Source organism: Haliotis cracherodii, unplaced genomic scaffold, assembly GCF_022045235.1.
Source record: "Haliotis cracherodii isolate W230 unplaced genomic scaffold, xgHalCrac1.p SCAF_11, whole genome shotgun sequence".
NCBI lineage: Eukaryota > Metazoa > Mollusca > Gastropoda > Lepetellida > Haliotidae > Haliotis > Haliotis cracherodii.
In genome coordinates, this window is record NW_027266266.1 from 45,418,461 (window position 1) to 45,444,539 (window position 26,079).

General features: G+C 44.3%; 1 protein-coding gene across 1 annotated transcript; it reads right to left on the bottom strand.

Moving 5' to 3' along the window:
• Positions 1–281: 281 nt before the first annotated feature.
• Positions 282–6,749, bottom strand: LOC139455134 (E3 ubiquitin-protein ligase TRIM45-like). Its single transcript, XM_071236690.1, has 4 exons — positions 6,726–6,749; positions 2,101–3,202; positions 1,583–1,627; positions 282–922 (listed from the first exon to the last, which is right to left on the bottom strand). The coding sequence occupies exons 1-4, from the start codon at positions 6,747–6,749 to the stop codon at positions 282–284; spliced, it is 1,812 nt and encodes a 603-aa protein (XP_071092791.1).
• Between the last annotated feature and the right edge of the window lie 19,330 nt (positions 6,750–26,079).

Here is a 26,079-nt window from a genome sequence, read left to right on the forward strand (position 1 = left end):
GACTCAATTTCATACTACAACACTGATAGTGGAGAGTGAACGTAATGACTGACTGACTGACTGAGTATTGTTTTACGCCGCTTTTAGCAATATTCCAGCAATATCACGGCGGGGGACACCAGAAATGGGCTTCACACATTGTACCCATGTCGGGAATCGAACCCGGGTCTTCGGCGTGACGAGCGAACGCTTTAACCACTAGGCTACCCGACCGCCCCGTGAACGTAATGATCCATGTTCGGGGCTCATGAACGTGAAGTACTTGCCCTCCCCTATGTACTTCAACACAGGGAGGACAGAAGGTTGGTGACGTCAGGCGTCAGTCTGGCGTTATGGCCTGACATGAGTTGACCTCTGACGTCCGACCACTGTGGCGACGCCAGCGCCATCATGACCCACATCGGCTTAGCAAGGTCAAGATCAGTAATAGACCGCACTATCCTGGCGTCGGCGACATCGACGATATGCATTTTCTTCTTGTCGTTGTCCAATACGACACAAAGCTGAAGATCACGTGATTCGCCAGCCTCGTTTTCAAGGAGAGGCTCATCTGTTAGAATTTTGCCGTCATAGATGACCTTGAGACAGAGTTGATCCTCGTGGTTGTCGCATGCTACTACGCAGACGCTCAGTCCATTTGATTTGAACCAGTCGGCATCGACTGGGGTACTAGTCAGAGCAGTCTCAAATATCATACTATTCTCCTTCGGTGCCTCAGTGATGGAGAATCTCACCTTCAGTTGGTACAGCGCGCACTGGCAGGGTTCAAGGGTCACGGGTTTAGAGGTCATCACGTGTCGACGCGCCTTAAGACGACTTCCGGTGTCTCGGAGAGGGGGTTCTGGAAGGACGTTAGTAACCATGGTTCCAGATACCGTGACGTCACTGCTTGCCGTGGATGGATCCCACTCCAAATACGGGGCTGCGCAGACAATGAGCTTATAATCACTGGTAACGTTAGACAGTGACTGACTTTAAAGCCGCGGTGAACAGATTTTATTTGATGGAAAACGTACAAACGTCATAAAAACTAGGCTGTTAAACAGTCGCCGAAACACTGCAAACTTAAGGACCAAAACACAAACTTGATACCTGTTTGAAATATATACATCGCCCTCGAATAACCATTTTTTTGGTTTTATATTTTGCCACCATCATACAGGCGACTACGCTTGTTGTAAGAGGCAAATAACAGGATCGGTGGTCAGGCTCGCTGACTTGCTTGAAGAATGTCATCGATCCCAATTGCGTGGATCGATGCTCATGATATCAATCACTAGATTGTCTGTTCCAGACTAGATTATTTACAGACCGCCGTCATATAGCAGGAATATTGCTGAGTGCGGCGTAAAACAACAAACCAATCAACCAATCAACCAACCAACATCATACATAGGTGTATACTTTCTTTTGCCCCGTAGTTTATATGTATATGAATGAGCCAACCGCCCATATATATAGTGCACACGGGACAGCAGTTTTACTTCCAGGTAACTGGGGTTGACATAACGTAGGCACATTGGTTAATTTACCGACATCAGTAGGTAACAATGTGATTACAGCTTCTAGATCGAATACTCACAGAAGACTCCTGCTTTTCCCCCGATGTATGCATCCTCGAAGCTGACTGGAAAATAAACAATACACTTCATACAATAAGTATATTGGATAGAAATTGATACAACTCATTTATGTAAATCCTTTTTCAGACAGGTTTCACAACCTTGTCACGTTCATCCGAGCTCTGGATAAAATTAGCTATTCTGGGCAGACCAGGGAGGCGGTCTTTACCACATGTACATAGAAATGGGTTCGCCTGATCTTCTAGTATAAAAATCGTTTTCAAGTCTATGGTCTGCAGGGGCCCAGGTTGCCAAGTTGCTGTGCAGAGTCGCGTCCCTTATTAAATCACTAGAAGCCAATGGTCGTGGTTTGAATCTATGCTTTGCAGCACTATTACAATCCACATGGGTTTAAAAAAGTCAAACACTAAGACCTGCATTACATGGGGCTTTCCTCCCACATAACTTTTCAAAGCAGCCTTAAACTAAACTAAACTCAAATCAACTCCAGTGTTTTCCCTCTCCATGTAACACTTACCTTGTGGTATCTCCACTGGTGTCAGTGAGATGGTATTATACATGTCTGCCTCCTGCACATGCCTGGGCTTCTTTGTAGGGGAAAAGACAACCGATCTCACAAGCCCCGTCATCTGGATAGTAGAAGTCAGGTGGCTTGAGTTGGCCGGTACAAAGCTAACACCCGAACTTGCAAAGTCGACGTCAAGTGGCGTCTCCTCCAACATGGCGGTGACCGAGGCGACCGAGGACGCCATCAGCTGCAGGTCCTCCGTCTGGTCGGCTTGTCCTTTGAGTTGTTTAATGCGCTGTGAAGATAACGTGACCCGGTTCAGTAGTATCCTATTCGATTCCAAGGCGTCTTCAGTCAGCACCAGATTCGCGTTTGACTTATCTTCGACATCGGAAAGAACCACAGCTCTTCGCAGTTTCAGCTCTTCGAATAGTCTATCAAATGTGGTCAAGATCTCCCGCCTTGCTTCTTGTCTAGCCGTGACGATTCTGTCAGCAGTTTTCTCCAGCATTCCAACTTTCTTCTCCAGACTCGAAGCCTTGTCCTTAAGCTGAGACATATTTTCCTCTGTGACCAGGGCCTTGTCTTTATGAGCGTCCTCTACAGGGACTACGGTGTGTCCTTTTTCTTTGTCATGAGCTTCAACAGTACAGGACACACAGATGACTGCGTCGCAGGTCTTACAGAAGAAGTTTTGGGAGAGATGATGCTCACTGCATTCATGTCGGACCCGGAATCCGTCCAGAGTGCTTCCTTTCAGCTCCTCTAACGTCATAACCTTGTGTTTGAGGAAATATTTATTTCTGGCATGGGCGCTATTACATTCCTTGCACAGACACACACAACATTCCTCGCACCTGAACACGGCGTCCTGGTTGTCAGGGCAGTCCGTGCACGGCAGACGACTTCCGGTCCTGATCTTCTCTTGCTCCATGAGCTTGTGTATGAGAGTATCCGGGGGCAGGGAGGTCACGCCGTGGGGTAGATGATGTCGTTGACGGCACACGGGACACTGTAACGCCCTTTCAGGGTAGCTGTCCAGCAGACACAGTCCGCACACAGACTGGAGACAACACGTCAGGCGATATGGAACCCTGGACTCGCCAAACAGCTGGGAACATACAGGGCACTTGATTAGAATACTTCTGAGTGTCAACGAGTTTAAGGCGTCCGTCATGGTCTTGTGTGTACCACAGACATATGTTTCTGACTATACTGTTCGAGACCACCGTTCAACGACAAAGCAGATATTTGATACCTGCAACTTAGTCGAACAATGGGCCTTCAATTGAGATGTCATCAGTGTTGAAAATACAGTTTAGCTTCTTTAATGTATAAAGTAATATGATACACATTGAATGTCATCACAAATACTTCTTAATTAATTAAATATAAAGTGCACGTACATGGATTAGTGGGAATGAATAGCAGACTGTTTTATTTCTGTTGGTCCCTTGGGATAAAGTGTTGGGCTGAGCGTAAAGGCAGCAGAATACTTTCTGAAGCAGAACGCTGAATATAAAGACCAAGAGTGAGGCTGTGCTCAGCTGTAGTCACATGACGTTAATATTGCCGTGTACCATTTGCATTACAAATGGAGGACACAAAAGGACCAGTGCAAGGCGCCCCATTACAAATGGAGGACACAAATGGACCAGTCCAAGGCGCCCCATTACAAATGGAGGACACAAATGGACCAGCCCGAGGCGCCACAATTCGCTGTACCAGAAACCCGTGATCCTGGGTTCGAGTCCCAGATTCCCCCTATGTTTCTGGGTTTGTCAGCACCATACCCGTGTTCGTTGGTTTCACCAAAGTTGTAAATGTCCGAGGCCTGCATCACTTCCGGCTTTCCTCACACATTTTGTAAGCTGACACGCTGTGATATAAATGTTCAAGGCTGTTTAACGCACTATTGCAGCATGTGTATATACATTTCTGAACATATCAGACTAGAACTGTTTTAGTTTCATTTTATTGATAATTTGACCTTGGATTTCGTATCAAGATGAGATATTTGTTTAGCTACAGCTGCAAAACCAGGCATGTTCTTTTTATTTAAGACTATGAGCCTGAATTATTTTAAGTAAGACATCTTGCAACAATGTGATTTTTGTGGCAGGCAATTTCTTTTTTTCCCCCAGATTTTTCGGGGACATTTGATTTTTCTCTCCATAAAATCCCGTAAAATAAATGATGCAACATTTGGCATTCTATCCTTTATGCCTGATATGTTTGTACAATATTTACATACAGCAGAGGTATCGGGTACTACAATAACAGTTTTTATGCACACAAATACTTATCTTGATCTGACTTCACCGACGCAGTTCTTCAAATATTCAAAGCAGTAATGGCTTGTGGTTTATGACACCTGTTCCCGTAAACGTGACACGAACCGCTTCACTGCAGATTAAAATAGAACCATCCATATTTGACTAGATAGGTATACAATGTCTCCGACTAACGGCTACGCCATCAGACGCACCCACGCCGTGACCTGTGGCACGTTCAAGCGAGTGTAGCCACCTGTGCGGTAGGCGGGATTCCGGCATCGTTAAGTGTCCAGTCACGATCAATACACTTTTCATCTGCAAAGTGTCATTATTAACTATTTAGTTGTCTATCCTCCTGGGCTTTGTGATGTCAGGGGTACTTGGGTACTGTTTGGTGAGGCTAAACGGTGTTTAACGTTACGTTCAAGTGAGTGAGTGAGTTGGGTTAAACGTCGCTTTTAACAGTATTCCAGTTATATCGCGGCGTGTCAGCTTAATGTGGGAGGAAAGGCCGAAGTGATGCAGGTCTCAGACGTTTACCACTCCGGTGAAACCCACGAGTACGGGTATGGTGCTGACAAAGCTAGAAACATAATCGGGGCGAACCGGGATTCGAACCCACAATCATAGGTGTCTGGCGTAGCCAAGGGACGCAACTCTGCACAGCGAATCGCGGCGCCTTAGACGACTGGGACCCCCGTGCCCCCCTACGTTCAAGATTATTGCACATGCACGCTGTAGTATGTAGCTCTTATGGCGGACGTCGACTCAGTAGCATTGCCTTGGCACACTGTGCAAAACGGAGTTAAACTAAACAACACAATTCGTGCAGGTTGTTTTGCTTTATTAACTGTTGGCGATCAAATACATAGTTGCATGCGACACTTATTTATACCACTTCTTGTAGTTACACACCACGGAGTCGGTCTGTAGGTACTGTGGGCTAGTGATGCTATAGTGAGTTAGTGAGTGAGTGAGTGAGTATGGTTTTACGCCGCTTTAAGAAATATTCCATCAATATCACGGCGGGGGACACCAGAAATGGGCTTCACACATTGTACCCATGTCGGCAATCGAACTCGGGTCTTCGGCGTGAACGCTTTAACCACTAGGCTACCCGACCGCCCCTGGTGATGCTATAGAGAAGCTGTGTTGTGACAGGGACTGTACTGAAGGGATATCCGGAGAGGTGAATGAATTGAGCGATGTGTGTGTGTGTGTGTGTGTGTGTGTGTGTGTGTGTGTGTGTGTGTGTGTGTGTGTGTGTGTGTGTGATGTATGTTTGTGTACAAAGCGCACGTGGGTATTTGAGGACATCAGAGGTGAGATCTGTTTGACATCAGAGGTGAGATCTGTTTGACATCAGAGGTGAGATCTGTTTGACATCAGAGATTGTAACAGTTTTACATGAAATCTGTTGATAAGTGAGTAAGCATATTTTTACGACGCTTTCAGCATTATTCCATCAAAATAGTGAGTGAATGAGTTTGGTTTCATGGCGCTTTTAACAATATTGCAGTTATATCACATCCGTGTCCCCAAGCAATATAATAAAAGTAGAGGCCGAGAATTGGTTTCATACACTGTTCTCATGTCGAACCCGTTCTGCTACATGGTTCCTATTTATGTGACGTAATCGATGTAAGTATTTACCAACTGGAGTATCTATGGCTGACACATATACTACCCAAAAGAAGTTAAAGACCACCCTACTCTTTCATATAACGAAAGTTAATCTGACATGGCCCCTACCACAATATGTTAAGGACCATCCGATTCTCCCTCCCCCCCCCCCCACCCCCCCCCTCTCTCTCTCTCTCTCCTCTCTTTGTCCCACTCTCCCTACTTATCTCTCATTCTCTCCCTCTCTCTCCCTCTCTCATTCTCTCTGTCTCACCTCTCTTTCTCCCTCTCTCATTCACCCTCTCTCCCTTTCTCTGTGTGTATCTCCACCCCACCCCCCACCCCATCCCGCCCCCTTATTCTGACATGGTCCCTACTACACTATGTTAAGGACCATCCTATTCCTCTCTCTCTCTCTCCCTTTCTCCCTCTCTCATTCACTCACTCTCCCCTTCTCTCTGTGTATCTCCCCCACCCCCCCACCCCCTTCCCGCCCCGTTATTCTGTCATGACCCCTACTACACTCTGTTAAGGACCATCCTATTCTCTCTCTCTCTCTCTCTCACTCACTCACTCACACACAGATGACGACGTCAACCAATCAGTCTCGTGTAACCTCGTGAGATCACAAGCATCACGCTGGGAAACGCGCATGTCGGTCGACACATCAGCTATCGACACGGTAACACCGACTGACAATGCTATGCGTATTTTACGTGCGCTTCTGAAACTCACGACCTCGTTGACAACGTTGGGCATGTTTATTTGTTTGTGTTTGTTGTTAAACGCCGTAAATGTTCAGTCACCAATATTTCAGCTATATTACGACAGCCTGTAGATAATGAAGTTGGACCAGGCAGACAAATCACTGATACTGTGAGCAACGTCCCACAGTTGGGTTCAAAGAAAAAGTTCCAAGTTACCGAGTCTCATCACCTGATCCATGTCATTGCGCGTACTACAAGTATAGGGCGCTAGGGTCAAGTTCTACCCCGGAATTGTATGAGGAGAGAGGGGAGAAGTATGATGTTGCAAAAGAATGATGCATCACATATCGCTAAAAAAATTGCTCTAACACAGTGACAGTCTTACCATGTCTCCAACTCATGTTAAACCCCAAATGCTTGTGGTGCGAACATGTTAAACACGAAATGCTTGTAGTGCGAACATGTTAAACACGAAATGCTTGTAGTGTGAACATGTTAAACACGAAATGCTTGTAGTGCGAACATGTTAAACACGAAATGATTGTAGTGCGAACATGTTAAACACGAAATGATTGTAGTGCGAACATGTTAAACACGAAATGCTTGTGGTGCGAAAATGTTAAACACGAAATGCTTGTGGTGCGAACATGTTAAACACGAAATGCTTGTGGTGCGAACATGTTAAACACGAAATGATTGTAGTGCGAACATGTTAAACACGAAATGCTTGTGGTGCGAACATGTTAAACACGAAATGCTTGTGGTGCGAACATGTTAAACACGAAATGCTTGTAGTGTGAACATGTTAAACACGAAATGCTTGTGGTGCGAACATGTTCAACACGAAATGATTGTGGTGCGAACTCCGACGTTCATACAGTTTGGCCCTCACTCTATGCAGGTTCATACTCCAATGAACTCACACAAAGTGAAGGTCAATTCTTAAATTTTTGTTGTGTGAGCATGTTAAACCACAAAAGCTTGTGGTCCCAGCATGTTAAACCCCAAATGCTTATAGTGCCAGCATATTAAACTCCAAATGCTTGTAGTGCCAGCATGTTAAACCCCACATGCTTGTGGTACGAACATATTATATTACATTGTTTTAAAATAATCACGCATAGCAGATGAAAGCTACGAAATCACATCTATGTAACACTACTATATGACCTTTTCGTTCGTTGATAGCTACCCACGGATAAATCATACGTTATGCCGTTCTTACAGGAACAATATTAATGTTACATCAGCTCCCTTAGTGAGTAACTATGGTTTTACACCGCTTTAAGACATATTCCAGCACTATCACGGCGGGGGACACCAGACCTGGCCTCCGCAAGTTGTACCCATGTGGGGAATCGAACCCGGGTCCTTGCCCGTAGTACAGCATGGCCTCTATAGAAACTCTACTGTACAGGGAAGTCACCGCTATTTAATGGAAGGGCCCTGTCACACAAAGCAATCTTAGCGATAAGACGATCGTTATTTCCGTTGCTATAAGGGACGGAGCCTGTACTAATCAACAATTATTGGTCGTCCTGGTTTAGCAACCCATGGTTTTTACAAAGCAACCGTAGCATAACGACTGTCGTATCTCAAATAGATATACCATAAACAGTCGTAGTGCCAAGATCTCGTCATGAAACAGTGCCACGCATCTTCCCGAGACAAGGGAGTTAACTGACTATAAAAGTCCAGGTTCCCTTGCCGAACGAGGCTGGAATTTCATGGCTCGATCGTGGCGCCACCAGTGGCTATTATGTCCCTTCTACGTCCCTCATACTGACCAATCAGATTCCACCTGTCATATTACTTGCATCTGCTTCAAACAAAATAAGGGCGGTCGGGTAGCCTAGTGGTTAAAGCGTTCGCCCAAGACCCGGGCTCGATTCCCAACATGGGTACAATGTGTGAAGCCCATTTCTGGCGTTCCCTGCCGTGATATCGCTGGAATATTGCTAACAGCGGAGTAAAATCATTCAAACAAAATGGCGGCGCTCAATCAAGACGATCTGATCCTTTATCAAGTTCTTTATTGTAATAAAACGGGTCTTACCCCGCGAAGTCCGCAAATTGTTGGTTTCCCTGATTAAAAACATGAAAACATGTGGAAAGTATCTCCTACTTTCCCCTCCCTTACTGTAATGACCGCCTCCGTGGTCTAGTGGTAGAGTGTCCGCCCGGAGAGCGGAGGGCCCGGGTTTTTGATCCCCGGCCGCGTCATACCAAAAGACGTTAAAAGATGGTACTTGTTGTTACCCTGTCTGGCGCTCGGCATTAAGGGGCTAAAACAAGGACTGGTCGGCTGAGTGGGGTATCTCGGTGTGCTGGCACTATAAATCGACATCAGTCCGGACTAGTACAAGCAGCCACACACACACACACACACACACACATACACGTGCATGCAAGTCGCTATATAAGTGCAATAATCTTGGACGCGACGTTAAACCCAATTTCACCTCACCTCACCTCACCTTACTGTCATGCTATAACACCAAATGAAGCAAGTCTTGATTCAGGGTCTGAATTTTCCACCTCACTGGGTCTCTTTTTCCATTTAAATGGAGTTTTTTGTTTATAGCAAAATTATTCATTTTCAGAGACTAAGCGTTAGTCTGATGTCCGCTCCTCAGTGGCTCCATCACTGACCCCTTCGCAACATCTCCGACGGCGCCTGTGAGGTGAACTAAACGCTTGCCGACATCTGGTACTCCCCAGCCTCGTGACATAAGTTGTTAGGGGAGTGTGTCCCCCCATTACTAGTATGAGGACGGATAATGTTATAATGGAAGAGACACTCTCCACACCCCAGGAGAAAATTGGAAAATGGAAGGCTGGATATTTACGTCCAAGCAAGGTAACCCTTTCCAATGGCCATTTGGGCGCCACGGGCCTTCATTTGACGTGAAAGCTTTCGCCCCACAGCGGGTTTCTGCTGCCACGGACAGGAGGCTGAGTGAGCTGTGATATCCCATCTAGGTTGCGTTTTAAATGTGTGTAGGTTTCAGGACATGGCGTGTTGCATAGGAACTAATTTCTTCGTGGAAATCGCATTTAACTGAATCTTCATATTTTTATTTTACAGAAGATCCTATCTTCCACTGTAAAATATTTATTTAGGGGTTTGTTATTTACTACGGGGGGGGGGGGGGGGACGGTGAGATTGGTCTTCGACTTTCTCATAATTTGATGCCCCGTCAAAGAAATAGAACCGTGTCAATTTCGTAAGCCCCCCCACCCCCCCAAAAAAAACCCAAACAAACAAAACAACAACAAAACAAACTTAGCTGTGATAAATTTTGGCGACCTCCCTCCCCACTCATCCTGTGTCATTTTTTCATCCCCCCCCCCCCCCCCCAAATAAAACCCCCACAACAACAAACAAACAAACAAACAAAAACAACAACACACAAACATACCAAAAATAAAAAAACCCAAAACAAATAAAAACAACAAAAAACAGCAACAAAGAGACAAAACAACAAATAACAACTTAGTTGTGATACATTTTGGCGACCCCCCATCTCACTCAGTTGAAGAAACAAGATATTTAAAAAAACATTTAAACTGTCAGCCTAATTGGTGTGTTTTTTTTTAAAAAAAGCCTCTTGCAACACTGTATTCTTTGTAGCGGACAAATTCTTTTCTTCAACAGTTTGCAGCATAAATACGTTCAAGCACTTTGGGAGACAATTCAATTCCGAAACAGATTTTAAAATGCGAGAATAACCAGTTTCCCGAAACAGATTCTAAATAAGGCGAACTAGCGGGTGAAAATTATAATTATGAATGGATCACTGAAAATCGGTGATTTCACCAGGTGTTCAAACAACTGACATAAATGAGGATCGGTTGGTTACAATGTCCCCCCGTGTCAGCCTGTACACCAAGGCTCAATTCCAAGGACGGAAGTGTCCGCTTCCCAGTGCAAAATGTAGAGTGAGTGAGTGAGTATGGTTTTACACCGCTTTAGCAATATTCCAGCAGTATCACGGCGGGGGACACCAGAAATGGGCTTCACACATTGTACCCATGTCGGGAATCGAACCGAGTCTTCGGCGTGACGAGCGAACGCTTCAACTACTAGGCTACCCGACCGCTCCGGTAGAGTGAGTGAGTGAGTTGGTTTAACGCCGCTTTTAACAGTATTCCAGTTATTTCGCAGCGTGTCAGCTTAATGTGGGAGGAAAGCCCGAAGTGATGCAGGTCTCAGACGTTTACCACTTCGGTGACACCAACGAGCACGGGTATGGTGCTGACAAACCTAAAAACATAATCGGGGCGAACCGGGATTCGAACCTACGCATAGGTAGATATTTTCATCAACATCCTCAATGAATGGTGTAATATTTTTACGGGTAATCGGGACCTAGGGAAATAATTGAGTCAAGATATTTCAGGCCGTGAATGTGTACTAAGTATCCCAAAATATATTATAATAATCGTCATTATATTGTCTTGACACATGTATTATATTAATTTTGACAAAATTCTTGCTAAGTACGAAGTCACGAAACGTACTAGTAGTCTTTAAGATGTATTTCAGTGATTAAAATGAAAAAGATAGTTATAATTACAAGTATTCTTAGTGTCCCTTCCTAGATTGGAGTTATTAAAAAAAACAACAACATATATCTCATTTGCCTCATATACGGCTTGTAATTGATGTAGGTAAGAATGAGTGAGTGAGTGTGGTTTTTCGCCGCTTTTAGCAATATTCCAGCAATATCACGGCGGGGGACACCAGAAATAGGCCTTCACACGTGGTACGTTGTACCTATGTCGGGAATCGAACCCGGGCCTTCGTGGGTTCGTTATCATAAATAGCCCCATAAATATTGCACTTATATACGACGTGCATGTACGTGGTGTCATCTTGGACGAGTCCGGACTGATGCCGATATAGTGCTTGCCTAATGAGAAATCATGCCGCAGTTTAACATGAATACCCCACTCAGACACAGTATACGGACTCTGAGCCGACCAGTCCTTGCTTTAGCCCCTGAATGCCGAGCGCCAGACAGGGTAAGAACAAGTACCATCTAATAACGTCTTTTGGTATGACGCATCCGGGGCTCGAACCCCGGAGCTTCCGCTCTCCGGGCGACGCTCTACCATTAGACCACGGAGGCGGCCTTATCCTTGAGTAAGAACAGTGATTGAACAGTGATACATGAACATCATTGTACCATGATACCTAAGGACACTACAGGTGAAACATTCCGTTAGTGTCACCACAGTGATCGTGTCATAACAATAGAAGCGTATATATAAGCATATTAGTGATAGGACCAGTGAAGATCCGGGGTAGAATAGGTCTTCAGCAACCCATGCTTGCCGTAAAAGGCGACTATGCTTGTGGTAAGAGGCGACTAACGGGATCGAGTGGTCAGGCTCGCTGACGTGGTTGATGCATGTCATCTATCCCAAAAGCGTGGATCGATGCTCATGATGCCAATCACTGGATTGTCTGGTCCAGACTCGATTATTTACAGACCGCCGTCATATAGCTGAAATACTGCTGAGTGCGGCGTAAACAAACAAACAAACATTATTGATGGGGCCTTGTTTGGGCGTCTCGGCTTCACATCAGAAGCATTACTTGCTGTAGATTCCAGGCAAAAAAAGTATACACTTCAAAATTTGTTTTGACCCACAAATTACAAACGCTTTCAAAACCTTAAGTCTTAAAACAGTTGATGAAACACTGCAAACTTAAGTCCCGATACACAATCGAAGAGCTTAGAGCCATAAGGGCCAATGTCATGTGGAGTCCGTTTTGAGAAAAATGATGAAAACCATAACCATATGCATGCTAATGAACATTTGTTACCGATGAATTCCTAGACATTAATGCATTCTGACCGCAGAGATATAAATGTTGTTATATAAAACATTCAAAAAAGGAAATAAACTTACGTTTTTAATTTGTGTAAGGGTGGAAAGGGTCAATGTCTGTAATTTTGGCCCTTTTTGACCCTCAGGCATTTGTATCGGATTTGACATGTGAGATTGATAAACTACTACTGGAAGTACAAATACATAGTATTGAAGTGCATTTAAATGATTTAAACTAATGCTAACTTTGTTGAAATAGTTGAAACACAATAATAAGGTGTCCAATCTCTCAGACAACCAGTCTCAACCACACACGGAAATGAGAGCTAAAAAGGCCAAAATCTAGCAATTGACTTGGGCCCTTTTGGAACATGATTTTGGCCCTTTTACAGAATGTTCAGTAGCTTTATTTCAAAAACGCATCATTGAAAACATACAATATTCTTTCTACAGGTAGACAAGAACTCATAGATGTAATTTATGCAATAATATGCAATAACGTCCAAAGTGCATTTTGGCCCCTTTTAGCTCTAAGCTCTTCAATTATCATACCCGAATGAAATTCATCACCATCGAAAAACTATATCTTGCTTGTTTCATTTTCCCCCATCATACGTACATGGGTGAATAATTTCGTTTGTTCAGGAGTGGATATACGTGAAAAATAGAAATTAATACAGATTTTATTGATTTTCTTCGTGACAAAAGTTGGGAGTTTCTACATGAAACTAGACACTCTCTACATGACTTGAGCAGTGGTGTGGAATCTCATTTTAGAAGAAGACCCTGGGATTTGCAACATGAGTAGAAATATTGTAAGAATTTAATTAAAAAAAGGAGAAACACTACGACTGAGCTCAAAAACAAACTGCGAGGTCATCAAAACAGACATTACCAAAGGGTGCATGTGTGGGGTTTGTGTTTAAAGTCACTGAGCATAGGAATACATGACACTTTGTATGGATAACAACTTCTTTTATTCTTTGTCGCGACGTTTCAGAACTACTTCTGGCTCCTTCATTAGGTGAAAAAGTGCCATGTATTTGTGTTCTTCCAACTTGTAAATGCTTATCAAAGACTACGCTGAGAATTGTGTTCCAGTCATATCTTGTTGCGTCAGCTTCTTGAGAGAGGCAAGGCCGAGAGGACTCAAGTACTTGTATAGTGCTGACAAACTTAAAATAACAGTGATCCATACCCATCCAAAGTGTATCTGCATATAGGTCTGATAAAAAACTGCGATATCATCAAGTCTAAACAGGAAAAGAAGTGAGGACTGCTCATCTAATTATGAGTGAGTGAGTGAGTATGGTTTTATGCCGCTTTTAGCAATATTCCAGCAATATCACGGCGGGGAACACCTGAAATGGGCTTCACACATTGTACCCATGTCGGGAATCGAACCCGGGTCTTCGGCGTGACGAGCGAACGCTTTAACCACTAGGCTACCCGACCGCCCCATATATTATAAGTAAGTGAGGGAGTTGGGTTTAACGCCGCTTTTAATATTATTCCAGTTATATCGCGGCGTGTCAGCTTAATGTGGAAGGAAAGCCCGAAGTGATGCAGGTCTCAGACGTTTACCACCTCGGTGAAACCCACGAGCACGGGATTCGAACCCACAACCATAGGTTTCTGGCGTGCCCAAGGGACGCAACTCTGCACAGCGAATTAAGGCGCCTTAGACGACTGGGCCACCTGTGCCCCCTTTATATTATGAAGCTAACAGGGAAAGTTTGTGGTGTGCAAAGGTCAATAAATAGACCACCACCAATCTCATTAAAATCAGATCTTAGTTTTCGCTGCCGCACAAAATCTGATGATATGGTTGAGATTGCATGGCAGTGCTTCCCACGTACTGTGCAACGCCTCCTCCGTTCAAATGTTAATCCCACTGAAGCGAGAGATAGACCTTAATTTTGACGGAATCAGTCGTACGGGCCCTAACTGTCGTTCGGAATACCCCGTGTTAACGTTTTCGAGGTTGCATGATTAGAAAAAATATTCCGACTTTCACTTTCATGATCTGGTAAACGACGCTTTGATCGGTCGGATAAAATGTCGTTCTGACGTGATCCGTAATGGGATGTTCTCAGATCTTTGTTTAGCGATACTCAAAAAGTATATAATAAATAGGATATTCCATGTGTCTCGTGAAAATATCTCCCCCCCCCCCCCACACACACACTCTCTGTCATTTCACTCGACACATGAAGTATCCTCTATATATCGCAGTAACATAACACATGACAAAGGAATCAAAAGTAGATTGTTTTCACACATCCTTTCAATTGTGAAAATTTTTCTTTATATCTTCACCTAAGCACGTGTACCATTTGTTACCATTTTGGTGTAACTATGCGTCATGACTGAAGTACGGCCATACCTCTGTTGATATTAACCTAGATGGCGTTTTTCAAACTCATATTCATTCGGTAATAATCTATTCGAGATGCCATCTATGGCGGTATATATTCTTTGCTTCTGGATACATAGGAAATCAACAGGTTGGTCTGTAGTTTGCAATTATTTTCCAAAAGGATAATACGGTTGCATGATATCTTCACGATGTTTGGGCTGAACATAGTAACATTCTTCTAAACAAATTTCAAATCTAAGCCGGAAGCAATCACAACACAAACCCAGTTAACCAAACGGAACCATACACAAGAGTGAGTGAGGTAGTTGGGTTTAACGCCGTCTTGAATAGTATTCCGTGTCAGCTTGATGTGGGAGGAAAGTCTGAAGTGATGCAGGTCTTAGACGCTCACCACTTTGGTGAAACCAACGAGCAAGGGTTTTGTGCTGACAACAAAATCGGGGCGAACCGAGATTCAAACACACTGTCATAGGTTTCTGGCGTGCCAAAGGGACACAACTCTGCATAGCGAATTGCAGCGTCTTCGGCGACTGGGCCAACCATGCCCCCGTAAACAACTGTAAGAAACTATTATACAACAAAGATGTTTTAGATGAGATATGTATTGCGGAACATTCCATGAAGAAACAGTGGCAATATTACACAATCACAAACTACAAAATACATGCACAATAAACGACAATTAAAAAACACAGGAACATTCAACATTCAAAGTAGGTACATTATAAGAATTTTATTTAAAAAACAAGTGTATTATAATGATATGGAAACAATATGAGAATTGACCAAAACTATGGTAATGTACTACATACATGTACAAGGAATTTCTTTGTTATTGTTGATATGTTAACAGATCTTGGAAGTTGTTTCTGGATAACTGTTGGTAAACTTATTAAGAATCTGCTCCTTTTAACAGAGTGTACCAAATTCTTTATCATGACTGGGGATTATTTGTGATTCTCTGTCTTGGTTGTATTATGTAAGACAGTGCGTAATGTTTTTCATCTTCTGAGACATCACATGTTTCACAGAGACGTTGTTCAAATGGGGTTGGTGTTTTTGTATATCTACAATTGTTTCAATTTTTAGTTTGTGATTACTTAAACGAAGTTTTGAGAAAAGTGACCTATGGCCTTTGTTTTTACAATATGTAAGATAATTCTCAATATTTATAGATAACGTGACCAAACTGTATGTTCCTAACTTGCTGCTAGATACATGGGAATCCATTAATGATTGCGTGAATTTTTACATTTGAACTGAAGTATATTTAGAGTGGATTCATTACATTTTTTGTGTTTACTATTTTAAAAGTTTGCTTTATTTAACCCAACCAACATTTTGACCTGAAATATTGATATTTGCTGCAAAAACATGCTTTAGAATGACATTTGTTGTGTTATCTATATAGGATTTTTTTTATTGGTACTAATAGTGGGTATATATCAAGTTTTGCCTGACAGGCCCAGTTTTCTTGCCTGGGTTTTCTTTGTGCTGACCAATTAAAGACACTGTTTCATTTATTGTGCTTTCCAAAGATAAGTACATTAATAACAACCAATTTGTACTTAACACAAATTCTCTCCTCCCATAGCTTACACTTCCTTCTTCTGCACATAACATCATATGGCGGGGAGCTATTGATGCTCTGCAGCAATCTCTACTTGAAATAGTTTCTGGGAGATCTTGTCGCCATTGTGGAGCCAGCGCAGCATGTAGGACATGCACCCAATAATCGAGGGGCATACCTACGGAAGCCTTTTAGGGCCATTTGTTTTTTTATATTTTTTTCGATACTAGTTTGAAATTTCAAGATACTAAGATGAAATATCAAGATATAGAAGTTGAAAGTTCAAGATACTAAGTTGAAATTTCAAGATAGATTCTTGAAATTTCAACTTAGTATCTTGAAATTTCAAGATAGTATCGAAAAAACCCGGTAAAAACCAAATGGCCCTAAAAGCTTCCGTACATACCTCTGTAAGATATTAATTTATGAAGATTACACATCAACATATGTATCCCTTTATGACGTGCTCAATATATCATCCTTGTATCCATAGTAGTTTCTGTGAAAGCTTGTCCTAATTGGGTCCAGGGAACAAAACTCCCAAACAAGCGGCATAACTCTGTCAAATATCAATTTTCGATGACGGATTTCGAAATCCATCAGCATAATTATCCCTAAATGATATATGAAAAATGTCACCCGTTTTTACCTGTAGCTGTATCCGAAAAAGCTTATAATAAAAGTCTGACGGACGGAAACCCTACGTGTAACGAATTAGCCTTGTCCCAATTGTCTGACGGGCGGACACCATACATGTAACGAACTAGCCTTGTACCCAATGTCTGACGGGAGGAGACCATACCTGTAACGAACTATCCTTGTCCCCAATGTCTGACGGGCGGACACCATACCTGTAACGAACTCGCCTTGTCCCCAATGTCTGAAGGGCGGACACCATACCTGTAACGAACTAGCCTTGTCCCCAATGTCTGACGGGCGGACACCATACGTGTAACGAACTAGCCTTGTCCCCATGTCTGACAGGCGGACACCATACGTGTAACGAACTAGCCTTGTCCCCAATGTCTGAAGGGCGGACACCATACCTGTAACGAACTAGCCTTGTCCCCAATGTCTGAAGGGCGGACACCATACCTGTAACGAATTCGCCTTGTCCCCAATGTCTGAAGGGCGGACACCATACCTGTAACGAACTCGCCTTGTCCCCAATGTCTGACGGGCGGACACCATACCTGTAACGAACTAGCTTTGTCCCCAATGTCTGACGGGCGGACACCATACCTGTAACGAACTAGCCTTGTCCTCAATGTCTGAAGGGCGGACACCATACCTGTAACGAACTATCCTTGTCCCCAATGTCTGACGGGCGGAAACCATACCTGTAACGAACTATCCTTGTCCCCAATGTCTGACGGGCGGACACCATACCTGTAACGAACTATCCTTGTCCCCAATGTCTGAAGGGCGGACACCATACCTGTAACGAACTAGCTTTGTCCCCAATGTCTGAAGGGCGGACACCATACCTGTAACGAACTAGCCTTGTCCCCAATGTCTGAAGGGCGGACACCATACCTGTAACGAACTAGCTTTGTCCCCAATGTCTGAAGGGCAGACACCATACCTGTAACGAACTAGCCTTGTCCCCAATGTCTGACGGGCGGACACCATACCTGTAACGAACTCGCCTTGTCCCCAATGTCTGACGGACGGAAACCATACCTGTAACGAACTAGCTTTGTCCCCAATGTCTGACGGGCGGACACCATACGTGTAATGAACTATCCATGTCCCCAATGTCTGACGGGCGGACACCATACCTGTAACGAACTCGCCTTGTCCCCAATGTCTGACGGGCGGACACCATACCTGTAACGAACTATCCTTGTCCCCAATGTCTGACGGGCGGACACCATACCTGTAACGAACTCGCCTTGTCCCCAATGTCTGACAGACGGACACCATACCTGTAACGAACTCGCCTTGTCCCCAATGTCTGACGGGCGGAAACCATACCTGTAACGAATTAGGCTTGTCCCCAATGTCTGACGGGCGGAAACCATACCTGTAACGAACTCGCCTTGTCCCCAATGTCTGACGGGCGGACACCATACCTGTAACGAACCAGCCTTGTCCTAAATGTCTGACGGGCGGACACCATACCTGTAACGAACTATCCTTGTCCCCAATGTCTGACGGGCGGAGACCATACCTGTAACGAACTATCCTTGTCCTCAATGTCTGAAGGGCGGACACCATACCTGTAACGAACTATCCATGTCCCCAATGTCTGACGGGCGGACATCATACCTGTAACGAACTATCCTTGTCCCCAATGTCTGACGGGCGGACACCATACCTGTAACGAACTAGCCTTGTCCCCAAAGTCTGAAGGGCGGAGACCATACCTGTAACGAACTATCCATGTCCCCAATGTCTGACGGGCGGACACCATACCTGTAACGAACTATCCTTGTCCCCAATGTCTGACGGGCGGACACCATACCTGTAACGAAATCGCCTTGTCCCCAATGTCTGACGGGCGGACATCATACCTGTAACGAACTATCCTTGTCCCCAATGTCTGACGGGCGGACACCATACCTGTAACGAACTCGCCTTGTCCCCAATGTCTGAAGGGCGGACACCATACCTGTAACGAACAAGCCTTGTCCCCAAAGTCTGAAGGGCGGACACCATACCTGTAACGAACTATCCATGTCCCCAATGTCTGAAGGGCGGACACCATACCTGTAACGAACTCGCCTTGTCCCCAATGTCTGACGGGCGGACACCATACCTGTAACAGACTAGCCTTGTCCCCAATGTCTGAAGGGCGGACACCATACCTGTAACGAACTATCCTTGTCCCCAATGTCTGAAGGGCGGACACCATACCTGTAACGAACTCGCCTTGTCCCCGATGTCTGAAGGGCGGACACCATACCTGTAACGAACTCGCCTTGTCCCCAATGTCTGACGGGCGGACACCATACCTGTAACGAATTAGGCTTGTCCCCAATGTCTGACGGGCGGACACCATACCTGTAACGAACTCGCCTTGTCCCCAATGTCTGAAGGGCGGACGCCATACCTGTAACGAACTCGCCTTGTCCCCAATGTCTGACGGGCGGACACCATACCTGTAACGAACCAGCCTTGTCCTAAATGTCTGACGGGCGGACACCATACCTGTAACGAACTATCCTTGTCCCCAATGTCTGACGGGCGGAGACCATACCTGTAACGAACTATCCTTGTCCTCAATGTCTGAAGGGCGGACACCATACCTGTAACGAACTATCCATGTCCCCAATGTCTGACGGGCGGACATCATACCTGTAACGAACTATCCTTGTCCCCAATGTCTGACGGGCGGACACCATACCTGTAACGAACTAGCCTTGTCCCCAAAGTCTGAAGGGCGGAGACCATACCTGTAACGAACTATCCATGTCCCCAATGTCTGACGGGCGGACACCATACCTGTAACGAACTATCCTTGTCCCCAATGTCTGACGGGCGGACACCATACCTGTAACGAAATCGCCTTGTCCCCAATGTCTGACGGGCGGACATCATACCTGTAACGAACTATCCTTGTCCCCAATGTCTGACGGGCGGACACCATACCTGTAACGAACTCGCCTTGTCCCCAATGTCTGAAGGGCGGACACCATACCTGTAACGAACAAGCCTTGTCCCCAAAGTCTGAAGGGCGGACACCATACCTGTAACGAACTATCCATGTCCCCAATGTCTGAAGGGCGGACACCATACCTGTAACGAACTCGCCTTGTCCCCAATGTCTGACGGGCGGACACCATACCTGTAACAGACTAGCCTTGTCCCCAATGTCTGACGGGCGGACACCATACCTGTAACGAACTATCCTTGTCCCCAATGTCTGAAGGGCGGACACCATACCTGTAACGAACTCGCCTTGTCCCCGATGTCTGAAGGGCGGACACCATACCTGTAACGAACTCGCCTTGTCCCCAATGTCTGACGGGCGGACACCATACCTGTAACGAATTAGGCTTGTCCCCAATGTCTGACGGGCGGACACCATACCTGTAACGAACTCGCCTTGTCCCCAATGTCTGAAGGGCGGACGCCATACCTGTAACGAACTCGCCTTGTCCCCAATGTCTGACGGGCGGACACCATACCTGTAACGAATTAGGCTTGTCCCCAATGTCTGACGGGCGGACACCATACGTGTAACGAACTCGCCTTGTCCCCAATGTCTGACGGGCGGACACCATACCTGTAACGAATTAGGCTTGTCCCCAATGTCTGACGGGCGGACACCATACGTGTAACGAACTCGCCTTGTCCCCAATGTCTGAAGGGCGGACACCATACCTGTAACGAACTCGCCTTGTCCCCAATGTCTGACGGGCGGACACCATACCTGTAACGAATTAGGCTTGTCCCCAATGTCTGACGGGCGGACACCATACGTGTAACGAACTCGCCTTGTCCCCAATGTCTGACGGGCGGACACACCTGTAACGAACTCGGAAGGGATAATACTCGGGTCAAATGTGGGACAGAGGTTTCTGGCAGGCCCCTGTGCTGGGGTGTGGACACAACACTGCACCCCCTAATATGTCCCCTGAGCTTTGAAACTGATATGCTTCCAACTTTCCACGAGTGCCACATAGGGCAAAAGAGTAAGAATTGTTTTAAAACATTTTTAAAATTTAAATCTTTATTCACAATTCAAACAAAAATAGAAAAGAGTAAGACCTTAATGAGTTTATTGCACGTCGAACTTATATTAGCTAACGATGAGGACAATATACACCTTTCTACATAGTTCCATGACCACTTTATTGAGAAATTATGTTGGATTTTCTATATCGGAGGCGGGCACCTGAATGACCAACTCTGTTGTGGGCGGCACATCCCTGTATTGGAGGCGTCTGATGTTCACACGCCAGTATCTCAACACCCGTGCAACTATCAGACGTGTACATTCACAGATATAATATTTTCATAATCCAATAAATTATTATGTTTTGGTTATTTTGAATTGAAAACTGCAACTGATAGCGGACTTCTTATGGTACACATCGTCGACGTTGTTGCCGAGTTAAATGCCCAAGGCAGCCTGATGACAGCAACGCTACATTTGTGTCTGTGATGCCGTTTCATTAAACAGTATGGACGTTAGAGCGCTAAAACTCTACTCATTATTTGATATACATACTAAACTGCTACAGTGATTCAGAGTGAGACAGAGAGAGAGAGAGAGGGAGAGAGAGAGAGAGAGAGAGGGAGAGGAGATACACAGAGAGAAGTGGAGAGAGAGTGAATGAGAGAGGGAGAAAGAGAAGTGAGAAAGAGAATGAGAGAGGGAGAGAGAAGACGAGAATGAGAGATAGGTAGGGAGTGAGACAAAGACAGGAGGAAGGGGGAGAATGAGAGAGTGAGTGAGTATGGTTTTACGCCACTTTTAGCAATATTCCAGCAATATCACGGCGGGGGACACCTCAAATGGGCTTCACACATTGTACCTATGTCGGGAATCGAACCCGAATCTTCGGCGTGACGAGCGAACGCTTTAACCACTAGGCTACGAGAGAGAGAGAGAGAGAGAGAGAGAGAGAGAGAGAGAGAGAGGGGTGGGGGTGGGGGGGGTGGGGGGAGAGCAGTGGAGAGATCTTAGACATCAAAGTGAGACAATATGAGAGGACAAATATAGTAGCTAAGAGATAAAGTGCAGTGTTGGACTATTGTACATTTACTGCAGTTCAGACCAGACACGTCCCGATATTCCAGTATATGATACCCATGTCACACACGTTCCCCATATCACGGTGATTGGCATAGTGTGTATCGATACCGCTGATACATTGACGAAACCACTCTCTGGCCAATCTGTCTATCTCTGGCGTCCCCATGACGTGACAGCACCAGCAGCATCTGGCTAACCACCATGACATAATGTAATCCGCATTACCCGAGCTGCAGACAACAATTATCTCATTAAGCCGTGTTTGTCTTGATAATGGAAACTCTAAACTGGGGTTAAGATTATTAGGACGCGATAATGGACCCGTGCAGATCTGATTGACACGAATGTACCCAGCTTGAACATGCCAGACAGACTTACCGTTCCCGAGGTAACAGTTGATCACACCAGTCTTAGCTGTTGTCAAGATGTGGCTAAAATGCCATTAAAGGCCTGGGTCATGGGTCTGGTAATATTCCCTGTCATTATTTCAGACTGTGGGAGAAAGGTATTCACAAAGAGCGAAGACGTCGAAAAAGTACTGATTACAAAACAGTTAGTTCTGTGGCGTATTGATTCACCTGATGAAGGGTCAAGAAGTGGCCCGGAAACGTTAATACATCTTGAGATTCTAAAATGCTTGTCGTAAGAGGCGACTAACGGGATCGGGTGGTCAGGCTCGCTGACTTGGTTATGCATGTCATCGATCCCAATTGCGTGGATCGAGGTTCATGATATCAATCACTGGATTGTCTGGTCTCGATTATTTACAGACCGCCGTCATAAAGCTGGAATATTGCTGAGTGCGGTGTTAAACAAACAAACAAACCAAACCAACGTGATTCTAAAATAGAATACAGAGTTATGTCCCTCTGAGGTGACGTCAGATCCGTCGAACAGTATTATTACCGATATCACTGCGCAAGAGTAAAGCACTTGGTTCAGCTGTTTTAGTTCCAGTTACGTTTGGTCAGGTTTAATCGGGTTTTACGTCGCGTGCAAGATTATTGAATATATATAGCGATGTGTGGGCGCGTGTTTATTGTTCGGATGGCACAGTGAAAAACACAAATCCAAGTGCTCCAACTTTCCTTCTCCCGCAGTTAAGTACACAACCTCACATGCTCGCAGTATAACACGCCAGAAACCTATGATTGTGCGTTCGAATCTTGGTTCGCCCCAATTATGTTTCTAGGTTTGTCAGCACCATACCCGTGCTCGTGGGTTTCACCGAAGTGGTAAACGTCTGAGACCTGCATCATTTCGGGCTTTCCTCCCACATTAAGCTGACACGCCGTGATATAACTGGTATACTGTTAAAAGTGGCGTTAAACCCAACTCACTCACTCACTCACTCACTAAATAATCATATCTACAATTACAGGTTACAAAATGCACAGATGCGGTTACTACAATATTCAAAGGATGTGTGACAATACATTTCGTGCAGAAAACACGATAGAAATCAACAAAGGGAATGTATTTACGCTTTTCTACATACGACTGTGCGCGTTCGGTTCCAAATTCAATTAAGCGCGGTTAAATCTACAGGTCACCTAGCTCTACATTGAAAACACAGTATGTTTATCTCCTAATTATTGCTAATTATTTCCTTCCAACAATACGGGCAGTAGTGTCTCGGGGAGACACAAGAAGACGTACTTCGGAAGCATTTGCAAAGATTTGAAATCGGTACTTTGATTCCTTATGCTTCTAAATAGTAAGAGTCTGAACACTAAACCTCAGTGTATTATGATATCAAACACGACTAAATACAGCGAAAAACCCCATGGCGAGTCTAGCTCTAAACATCGCAAGACATTTTCGGTTGGTTCAAATATAACGCCATGACATTATAATGTGAATATTGTGATGACCATCACAAGATTGAAGAGTTATTAGTGTATCTTAATTGTAAAACTTATAATCTATGTCAGCATGCTGTTATAGGGCTTCTGTTATTAGTAAAATAATCATATGTCAATGCTATTATGTTACTAATATTGTTTAGGATATGTCAATGCCTCATAAGCGTTAATGTCAATAACGTGTCCGTTGACCGTAACCTTTGAAGAATTCATCGTTCTAAGCATACAGTTACACAAATTCACCTTCAGATATAGATAAATCATACCTTCCTTCTTCAACAAACAGATCACAATCCCTTGACATCCCTCGTTGCATGCTTGCCGTAAAAGGCGACTATGCTTGTCGTAAAAGGCGACTATGCTTGCCGTGAAAGGCGACTATGCTTGTCGTAAAAGGCGACTATGCTTGCCGTAAAAGGCGACTATGCTTGCTGTAAAAGACGACTATGCTTGCCGTATGGGGCGACTAAAGGAGATCGGGTGGTCAAGCTCGCTGACTTGGTTGATGCATGTCATCGATCCCAATTGCGTGGATCGATGCTCATGTCAATCACTGGATTGTCTGGTCTTAACTGGATTATTTACAGACCGCCGTTATATAGCTGGAAAATTGCTGAGTGCGGCGTTAAACAACAAACCAACCAACCTCGTTATTTATCCATATTTATGTGAATTTGTGATCAGGGCGGAGCTACGTGTTTCGACATTTTAACTTGTGACCGCCAGCTCAGGTCGCAATGAAGTTACTGATTTTGCCAAAAGATTAGCGTTTATTTAATCTGATGAATTAAGTCCAGAGGATCCCTGTATTTGATGCTCAGTCAAGACGTGTTTTAGATTTGCTGTTAATTCTGAAATCAGGAACTGATGTAATCTTCGCTGATGTATTCATGTGCCCATCACTATTTATGAACAATGTCATGTTTTAATAGACATGACATCCAGTGCTTCTGTCAAATCATATCAGTGGCCGATTCATGTTATTAAATGTCTTATGTACCAGATAAATGTGTATAGACATGACATCCGGCGCTTCTTTCAAATCATATCAGTGTCCGATTCATGTTATTAAATGTCTTATGTACCAGATAAATTCCGATTGTCCCTTTGCATTTGTAATCTTCCTCTTGAATTGTCCATCGTCATTCCTAGTTGACGTTACTTTTAGTTACTACGTCCCCTGTAGCATGTAGCAGGCCGTAATTGTTTATCTTGTGATATTGGAAGGCAATTCGAGAATCAATTAGACGAAATTATGACTGGTATAAAAACTCATTTTTATACCAAATTACCTCCTGAGATGGTTCGGCTTCCTCTTCAGTGATTCACGTTGCGAAAGTAGATCCCTCCAAGGAATAAGGGCGTAACGGGACATAGTTTCTCGTAATTTGATTGGTCTAAAACAGACATGTGACCATTTTATCAAACCTATAAATACGATGAGATCCATACTGGACATTCTGGCTTTCGCAGTCAAAAGGTCAATTTCAATCCAAAGGGCAAATAATACAGTCAAGCAGTTCCCCTTGTCCTTACATATATTGCTCAGTAACTGTCAAGTTATTCAGAGAGAGAAGCCATATGGTGTACAATTATTATCAAAGGAAAAAATTATGTTGCCTTGACACTGGTCCATGCACAATAAACCATAAACCTGATAGGAATGTTCTTATGAGAAAGCATTGTTGTACGCATAAAAAAACCCATTGTTAAACCCACATGAATAAAGGTTTTTATTCATTTACAGAAGTGTTTGAGTCTTAGTGACATCCAGACGGCCAAGGTTTATCGGAAGTTCAGGTCGGGGCCTCTATAAACTAGTGTCAGAAGTGGGATGTTTATATATTTAAATGTCTTTGATACGAACCAAGGGGCAGTTAGGACCAGTAACAAGATGGCTACAGTTTCATCTCGAGATGCAGAAGTTTCTTTAAACAAGTGTCATCAAACCGCAGTAGAAGTAAGGACATTCAGAATTACGTCATTTTGAAATAGAGAGAAACATCGTGACGTCATACG